The sequence below is a fragment of the Tupaia chinensis genome, unplaced genomic scaffold, assembly GCF_000334495.1.
Source record: "Tupaia chinensis unplaced genomic scaffold, TupChi_1.0 Scaffold143646_1, whole genome shotgun sequence".
Classification (NCBI taxonomy): Eukaryota; Metazoa; Chordata; class Mammalia; order Scandentia; family Tupaiidae; genus Tupaia; species Tupaia belangeri.
In genome coordinates this window covers 551,649-560,729 of record NW_006203494.1, presented here as the reverse complement: position 1 = coordinate 560,729, position 9,081 = coordinate 551,649, and the positions used below count along the sequence as shown (strand labels likewise).

General features: G+C 54.0%; 1 protein-coding gene across 4 annotated transcripts in view; it reads right to left on the bottom strand.

Annotated features, from left to right (window-relative positions):
- Nucleotides 1-9,081, bottom strand: part of PHACTR4 (phosphatase and actin regulator 4) — a 38,635-nt gene that overhangs the window by 16,116 nt on the left and 13,438 nt on the right. For 3 of the 4 annotated variants that reach the window (XM_027766728.1, XM_027766729.1, XM_027766730.1), the window contains 3 exons: nucleotides 7,376-7,970; nucleotides 3,767-3,969; nucleotides 2,620-2,773 (listed from right to left, as the gene is read on the bottom strand). In XM_027766728.1, coding sequence (XP_027622529.1) covers nucleotides 2,620-2,773; nucleotides 3,767-3,969; nucleotides 7,376-7,970 — 952 coding nt within the window. Of the gene's footprint in view, nucleotides 1-2,193; nucleotides 2,503-2,619; nucleotides 2,774-3,766; nucleotides 3,970-7,375; nucleotides 7,971-9,081 lie in introns of all 4 variants that reach the window. The other variant, XR_003547202.1, reaches the window with a different exon arrangement.

Below are 9,081 nucleotides of genomic sequence, written 5' to 3'. Positions count from 1 at the left end.
TTCCTGAGGCCAGGAATGTCTGGCTGGTGGTTATTGCACTGAATTCCACAATGCCTACTGTGTGATTCGAGTCCCAGACCCAGAAGCTTGAAAATCACTCTGGGCACATGCATGTGTGTGCCCCAAATCCCAGGAGAATGGAGAAGGGGCTATGGGCTTTGGGACTATGGACTGGCCCCCCAGGAGGTGATCTCTCACTTTCTCTCTCTCTTGGGCAAGTGTATACATCCTATAGCAAAACTTTTTTTAAAAGTAACTTTAGGAACAAATTATTTAATTTTATTTATTATTATTATTATTATTTTTAATTTGCTATAGGGCACATGTATTCACCAGAGAGAGAGAAAGAGAGAGAGATAAAGAAAGTGGGAAAGCAAGCCACCAGGTCTGGGACTCAAACAGTGGTCAGCCATGTGTGAGTCCAGCACCTTAAGCACCATGCCTGCCACCTGCTGACCCCTCCTATAGCAAAACTAAAAAAATTTAAATAGAAATGATAAAAATTGGGGCTGGCGGGCAGCGTGGTGGTTAAGGGCACTTGACTCCCACATGGCTGACCATGGTTTGAGTCCCAGACCTGGTGACTTGCTTTCTCACTTTTCCTCTCACTCTTTCACTCTGTCCTTCTCTCACTCTGTCCCTCTCTGGTCAAACCAAAAATACATAAATAAATAAAGTTAGATATAATAATGATTTTTTAAAATAAAAATTCTAAACTAATTGATTAATGTTTTTAAAAGACATTCCTGGGGCTAGCTGGTAGCATAGTGGATAAGGCAGCTAAACCCCACATGGCCGAATGGATGGTTCAAGTCCCAGATCTGGTGGCCTGTGAAGTAATCCCAAGAGAAGAAAGGTGGGTAAAGGATTGCCCAGTGACTGTTCGCACTGGGAGTGCTTTCTGCCCAACCCCATCTCTCTGCAGAGAGCACAGGTCTTACGGCAAACTTTAAAGAACACGTTGCTGGGGGGGCCAGCTCTGTGCTGTAGCAGTAATACACCTCTCGAGAGATGTTAGGTCCCACAAGGTAACTAGTTCAAATCCCTAGTCCGGTCAGCCTGAAACAGGCTGGGCATGTGGGCAGGGCCCAGGTCTGATGGTATGCAGAGCCTCCAGGGTGGTCAGAGCCTGTGGAGACAGCACTCTACCCCGCCCTGTCTGTGAGCGCACATTCGCTATTATGAGTGAAGAAATACTTTACAAAGACATTACTAGGACACTGGTGAAGCTGGACAGGGCTGGGTACTCGACAAAAACATCGCGTGGTATTCAGTTTCTAAAACCTGGCGAGTGTGCTGTGGCCCTGTAAGAATGCCCTTAGCCCTGGCACACAGCACGCCGAGGTACTCGAGGGAAGTCATGGCACCTGCAGCCTGCTCGCACGGTGTGGGGAGAAGCCACCCGTGTGTGCTAGAACTGGGAAAGCAAGTCTTCCAGGTGAAGGGGACGAGCTGTGTTGTCTTCCTGCAGGTCTCAGAAGAGCAGGAGTAAGCAACAGACCACACGGCCTCACAGACACAACCTGCGTGCCTTCCGCGAGAGGGGCCCGCCCTGCACGACTGAGGGCAATCTCTGGAACTGTGCCCATGCACACCTGCCCAACTGGCTTCCGGACGGATGACCTGAGAGTGCAGCCGCTGTCAGACCGAGGCAAGGCCTGGCTCCCTCCACGTCAGCAGCGGTGTCAGTAGCGGTCAGACCAGAGGTCACGCAGGCCGACCCTCGTGCTAAAGCAGAGAAATCCCGGGCAGGAGACTGACATGTCCCCAGGCGCAAACAAGCAGAGCCAGGGTGGCAGGAAGAAGGGCCACACTTTCAAGTAACCGTGCACTTCAGTTAATGAACATCCTCGGTTAACTTATCCAAAGTAAGCTGAGTTGCCCCCCCTTCTCCTTACACAGGGAACACCTGGGCCAGGAAAGCAGAGCCCCACCCACTGGGACGCTGAGGATACGACATATACCGGAAGCTGGCAGGCGAGTTTCTGTACACTTTTGGTTCCAACTCACTTGAAAAACAAACTAACACTTGGGCCAGCAGGTGGCGTGGTGGTTAAGGAGCTGGACACTCCCAAATGGCCAAACTCGGTTTGAGTCCTGGACCTGGTGGCTTGCTTTCTCACATTCCCTCTCTCTGTCCAAGTTAAAAATAATAATAAATACAATTAAATAAATAATTATTTTTTAAAATACCCTGTGTGTATCTCCTGGTTAAAAGCTCTCAGAGCCATCTAGTCACTTAGTCCCCCACTCTCCGAGGGTCCCCAGTCCAGGATGCATTCCTAGCAATCGCACGTAGGTGCTGGGCTGGAGCCAGGGTCCAGGGAGCTTGATGCACGTGCCAGAGTGTGGTCTGCCTTTTGGGCCCAGCAGCTTGAAAACCACGCCAGGTTTGTGTGCCCCAAATCCCAGCAGGACGGAGAGACGGGGAAGGGAGAAGGTGCGACCATGCCCCACTGCGGGGTGCCTTCTCCCCTCCTTTGCTCTCTCCCTGGTGAGTGTCTGGGAAATAAAAACAAACAGCTAAAATACACGAAGACACAAACTACCCTGAGGGAGAGGCCACAGGATGCCCGCAGAGGGAGTGCTGGCCCGCAGGGCAGTCAGGCCAGGGCCTACCGGGTCAGTGTGCTTCCGATCTGGTGCCGGATGGCGATCCACTCCTCCTTGCTTTTACGGGGCCAAGAACCGAGGACTGGGTCTGGTTCGCTGGGCCTGTGGTTCAGCTTCATGGCCAGGGTGTCTTTCCTCTTCACCTTACTGGCCAGAGCACCTGTGCGCAGGGGACAGGGAGTGAGTCACGTCAGAGCTTGGGATCTGAGCCAAAGGCTTCCCCTCATCTGGAGCCTCGCTGGGGTGAGCCTGAACAGTGGGACCCCCAGTTCCCACCTGGCCGCCTGCGATCCAGCCCAACACCAGAAGAGGGTCAGAGGAAGACAGTGGAAACGCTGAGCCCGATGGACTCGGCTGGGCAGAGGGCACCTGTCCCTCCGGGCCCTCCACACTCTCTCCTCAGGAAGCTGGAGGAGGTGGAGTTTAAATGGCTGGCCTCTGCCTTACAGCCTGGAGGCTTCCCACACGGCCAGACCTCTGGATGCCATGCCCCAGGCTACGTTGGCCCAGGCAAGAATCGAACCCTGTCTTCCCAAGGCCCACAGATGCAACGGGCTCTTGGCCCTATGGCTGCACTGACCAGCCTGAAGGAAGCCTCTCCATCCCTTCACCTTCGCCACATGCCTGCTCTCCTCCACTCCCTATTCGGACAACATCAAGGTGAATGGGTTTCACATGAAAAGAAGAATTGGGGCCAGCAGGTGGCATGGTGGTTAAGGCACTGAGCTCCTACATGGCCGATGGCGGTTCAAGCCCCAGACCTGAAAGCTCACACTGGGCACACGTGTATGTGTCTGCCCACAATCCCAGGAGAACAGAGATGGAGTTGCAGAGCAGCCACCCCCTGGGGGTGATTTCCCACCATCTCTGTCTCTTTCCAGTGAGCACACACACCCTGTGGCAAAAATATTAAAAAAAAAAAAAAGAAAGAAAGAAAGAAAAAGGTAAAAAGGACAAGCCTGGGTGACTCGACGTGTGGCCCCCTCGCAGGGCACTCTGGCAGAGGGAAGCCACATGGACAAGGGGCCTCCATGCTAGCTCCCAAGGACAGCGGGCAAAAGAACGAGGGGACAGAGGCCCGCCCGTCTTCCACTAAGGCCAGCAGGGCTGTGTCTGTAAGAGCCTTCTCTCTCGCCGCCCTGCCCTCTCTTACTCTGGGGGCCCTCGCCCTCGTCCTCGTCCTCTTCCTCGTCCTCGCCCTCGTCGTCACGGTACTGAACGGGGCCCTCAGAGTCAGAGTCGCTCTCCTTCTCTGCTCTCTCCTGTAGGCGCTGCGGCAGCGGAGTGGCTGAGGTAGGCATGTCTTCTCTGAGTGCAGGCGGGCAGGTCGGCTCCTCCTCATCTTCATCATCTGGACTAACAAATTTACATAATTATGTTTTCCTTTTGTAACAAAAAGGTAAAGCGATTTGCAAGATAAAGGTTAAAAACACTATGGGAAGTTCCCCAAGTAAGTAGGTTAGATTTTGCTCCCTCGACTTAAACAATCTTGCTAAGAAACTCTCCTGCAGATACCAACGTAAAGGGCTCTGGGTTCGGACCTCAGCCCTGGCACGCGTGAAGCGCTGATCACACGGAGCCCACGTGGCTCCTGTGGACAGACAGTTGAGGAACCGACTCTGCCAAAGCTCAGAGCGGCAGGTGGGATCGAACTCCAGGGCCACCTCACTCTGAGGCAAACTCTTCTCAAGTTTATTCATTTAGTTCTGCGAGAGCAGCAGCGATATCCTGGCAGGTTTCCACACCATGACGTGCCTGGTCTCAGCCGGCCCACTTGCAGAGGGGCATGTGCTGAGAGGCCCGGGATGTGCCCCCAGGCCTGCCCTGTGTGGCCCTGGCACGGCACCACTGACCATGGTCTGGCCCCATTTCTTTTCTTTTTCCTCTTGATTTTATTTATTCATGCAGTTACTTAAATTTGACCAGAGACAGAGAGAGAGGGAATGTGAGAAAGCAAGACACCAGGTCCAGGACTCGAACTCTGGTCAGTCATGTAGGAGTGTCCAGCACCAGGGGCCAGCAGTTAGTGTAATGGCTATGTCACTGGGCTCCCACATAGTCGACCACGGTTTGCATCCCAGACCCGGTGGCTTAAAACTTACGCTGGGCGCGTGTGCGTGCATGTGCATGCCCAAGATCCCGAGAGGAGAATGGAGGAGAAGGGATTGCGGCGTGGCCATCCCCCCTGGGGGGTGATTTCTCGCTTTCTGTCTCTGTCTGTCTGGCGCGCACATGCGTCCTATAGCAAAAACCTCTCCAAAAAAAAAAAAAAAAAGGAGGGTCTAGCACCTTAACCACCATGCCACCTGCTGGTTCCCAGCCCGGCCTCACTTCACGTCTGTGCGTTTCTCAAGCTGATGGACACTGGACTTGAACTGAAGTCAGCTGCGAGGGATCCAGCCACCTAGACCACCACGCACGGGCTGCCAAGGCAAACCCCCTTAAGTGACATGTTGCACACTGCCTCCATGCGTCATAAAACAAGGTCCCAGTCCTGGGAGTGGCATTCTCAGTCTAGAGACCGTGGGCACGGTGGCTTTGGCGGTGGAGGACAGAAGCATGACAGGAGGCGGTTGAGAGACCGTGAAAGATCTAGGCGATTCTGAGTCATGCCATTTTACCGTATGTCTGCTGGAAAGTGCTATAGTTGATGACTGAACCAGTTCATAATGGAATTTCTTTTTTTTTTTTCTTTTTTTTTTGGAGAGGTTTTTGCTATAGGGCACGTGCGCTCGCCAGACAGACAGAGACAGAGAGACAGAAAGCGAGAAATCACCCCCAGGGGGGATGGCCACGCTGCAATCCCTTCTCCTCCATTCTCCTCTCGGGATCTTGGGCACGCACGCACACACGCCTGGCATGAGTTTAAGCCACTGGGTCCGGGACTCGAACCGCGGTCGACTACGTGGGCGTCCAGCGACATAGCCATTACGCTAACTGCTGGTTCCCTGGGATTTCTTTAAAAAAAAAAAAAAAGATGGGTTTCTGAATAAAATTTGTGCAGTAATACAGTAAAATAAATAAATAAATAGGTAGGTAGAGAGATAGACAGACAGAGAGGTAGGTAGGTAGATAGGTAGGTAGGGAGGTAGGTAGAGAGATAGAGAGATAAGTAGGTAGGTAGAGAGATAGAGAGATAGGTAGGTAGGTAGAGAGATAGAGAGATAGGTAGGTAGGTAGAGAGATAGAGAGATAGGTAGGTAGGTAGAGAGATAGAGAGATAGGTAGGTAGGTAGAGAGATAGAGAGATAGGTAGGTAGGTAGAGAGATAGAGAGATAAGTAGGTAGGTAGAGAGATAGAGAGATAGGTAGGTAGGTAGAGAGATAGAGAGATAAGTAGGTAGGTAGAGAGATAGAGAGATAGGTAGGTAGGTAGAGAGATAGAGAGATAAGTAGGTAGGTAGAGAGATAGAGAGATAGGTAGGTAGGTAGAGAGATAGAGAGATAAGTAGGTAGGTAGAGAGATAGAGAGGTAGGTAGGTAGGTAGGTAGGTAGATAGACAGATAGATAGATAGAGGCTTAATTTCCATGCCCTTAAGTGTGGGATTTGTGTCTCTTACACGGACACAATGGAGCCCAGTGTGAGGGCGTGGTGGCGGGGTGCCACTGCACACCACTGGGGCCACGTCGGAGGCCCAGGCTTGGCTCCCAGATTGACTGCAACATGCTGGTGGCCACGCCCAGGTGCACCTGGGATCCCGGCTTGCTGGGAGTATACTGAGACCGCACAAGATGGCCCCGTCAAGGGAAGCTGGCTCTCCCCTCCCCTCCACTTTCTCGTGAAAAACAGAAAAATTAACTTTAAAAAAAGTTAGAGGGCCAGCAGGTGGTGTGGAGGTTAAGGTGCTGGACTCCTACACGGTTGATCACAGTTCAAGCCCTGGACCTGGCAGCTTGAAAATCATGCCAGGCGTGCGTGCGTGCGTGTGCATGTGCGTGTGTGCCCAAAATCCAGAGAGGAGAATGGATTGTGGTGTGGCCACTCTCCACCCCGAATGGTTCGTCACTCTCCTCTGTCTCTCTCCAGCCAGTGCATGCACCCTATGGCAAAAACCTGAAGGGAAAGAAAAAGAGAGCTACAGAAAAGGGCAGGGCACCAGACGCGCGACCCAACTAACCCTCAGGGGCATTTTTCTCTTTTTTCCCCCATAGGCTTTTGCCATAGGATGTACATGAGAGACAGAGAGGGAAAGCGAGAAGTCACCCCGAGGGGATGGGCACGCCACAACCCCTTCTCCTCCATTCTCCTCGCGGGATCTTGGGTGCGCGCACACACACACACACACACACGCACACGCACACACACGTGCACACACACACACACACACACACTCTCTCTTGGTGTGATTTTCAAGCCGCTGGGTCTGGACTTGAACTGTGGTCAGTCATGTGGGAGTCCAGGGATGTAACCACTGCGCCATCTGCCGGCCCCAGCAGAATAGTCTTGGTACTTTAATTTTTTTGTTGTTGGAGAGGTTTTTGCTATACGGCGTGTGCACTCGCCAGAAAGACAGAGAAAGCAAGAAATCACCCCCCGAGGGGGATGGCCACACTGCAATCCCTTCTCCTCTCGGGATCTGGGCACGCATGCACATGCGCCCAAGGGGTCAGGGACTACATGGGAGTCTGGTGACGTAGGCATTATGCCATCCACTGGTCCCTGTATTTTAATTTTAATTCATACTTCCTCTTCATTAGCAGTTTTTCCAGGAAAGACTACTAAGATATAGATAGACCCAGAGAAGCTTTAAAGGCACTCACACTTTGAGCATCTCGATGGTGACGGGAAGTGACCGGGTCCGGCCCAGGGCACTGCTGTCCTCAGGAAAGGAGAAGCTGTTCTCGAAGAGCAGAGAGTGCGCTCTGTGAGCGCTTCCCAGGGGCGGGGCTGTGGGCTGCGGACTGGCCAGGGCCTGCTGGATTCGAACATGCAGTGGGGGCAGGGGCAGCCTGCCGACAGTGGGGAACTCCCCAGAGCTCTGGTCCGCGGCCTTCCTGGGGCCTCCCTTTTCCTGATCTTCCTGCTGGGGGCCCTCTTGGGGCAGATCTAAGGAAGGTGGAAACTCAATTTCTGGCCCAGCTTGGAAAGTCTCAGCTGGGCGTGGAGGAGCCCACGGGGGCTCTGGGGGCACGTGAGCAGGCAGTGGTGGGGACGGGGAGGGAGGCGGGGTGGTGGGCAGAGGCTCTGAGCCCACGGGGCGGGCGCTCCTCTCTCTGTGGTCACTCGGTGCCCTCGACGTGGCAGCAGCAGACTCCGAGGTGTGCAGCGAAGCAGAAGGAACACCCCTCTTGGGCGGCAAGGGTGGGGATGGCTTTGACAGGGGCATGCGGCTGCTCACTGCCTGGGACAGCTCGGCTGGAAAGAGGGCAACAGCTCCACTTAACACGGCTTCTCAGTACCCCGGGGCGGCCCTGGCTGCACAATCAGAGCCAAGCTCAGGCTCAGTCTTTCAAACCAATCTATAAATTTCCAGCTTTGCTGTCCCTACACCGCTCATCCCGGAACAAACCTAGACGCTTCGAGAACGGCTTAAAGAGCAGGTGGAGGTTCGGGAAGACAGGCTTCCTACACGCTGCTCTAACGGCACTCCACGATTTTCTACCTTGGTCCGGGCGTGGAGGAGATGGGTGTGGACAGAGACAGTAGAGGCCGCTAAGGAGCTCTTTTGTGCCCCAGTACCCCCTCAGGAAACGCCAATACACAGACGGAGTGGAGCCCCGCTCTACGGGCACCGCCACCCCACCTGGATAAATACTGGTACCCAGGACCAGCAGGTGGCGTGGTGGCTAAGGTACTAGATTCTCACATGGCTGAATACGGTTCGAGTCCTGGACCTAGCAGCAGCACACACGAGTGACTCCCCCCTCTTCATCTCTTTGGGGAGCACATACACCCTATAACAAAACCCTAAAAAATGTTTCTGGTACAGATCTCCGCTGAGCACTACGAAAGTACCGATAACAACAGCTTGGGTTCTAGCAGCAAACGCAAGGCCTGAGAAGAAACCCAAGTGCTTTTCTGCCCTGGCTGGCAGTCTCCCTGCGCTGCAAGCTGGGTGGCTCGCCCTCAACTGTACTGCAAGCCGGCGGGTTGGGGTCCCCAGTTGGCAAGCCATTACAGGGCCTCGGGACCCTGATGTCAGGGCCATGAGCATCTGCCCCACTGTCCTCTTTGTTCCAGCCTCCTGGGTCTGCCTGTGGAAGGCCGAGCACCCTGGGTGGCCTGCAGGGCCAAGGGGCTGCACACAGCCCTGCTCCACGTGGGCCAGTATGTCTGTGTGAGGGGCATACTCATTCTGTCCCCAACACAGCTCACCGCCAGTTCCCCAGAGCCTACCGCGACTCAGCAAAGTCCCTTCAAAGGACTCTAAACACCAAACTGGAAGGATGCAACACCACAAGGAGGGGATCGCCACGCTGGGCAGGAGGGGATTGTCACGGCGGGCAGGAGGGGGGTGGTGCGGGGG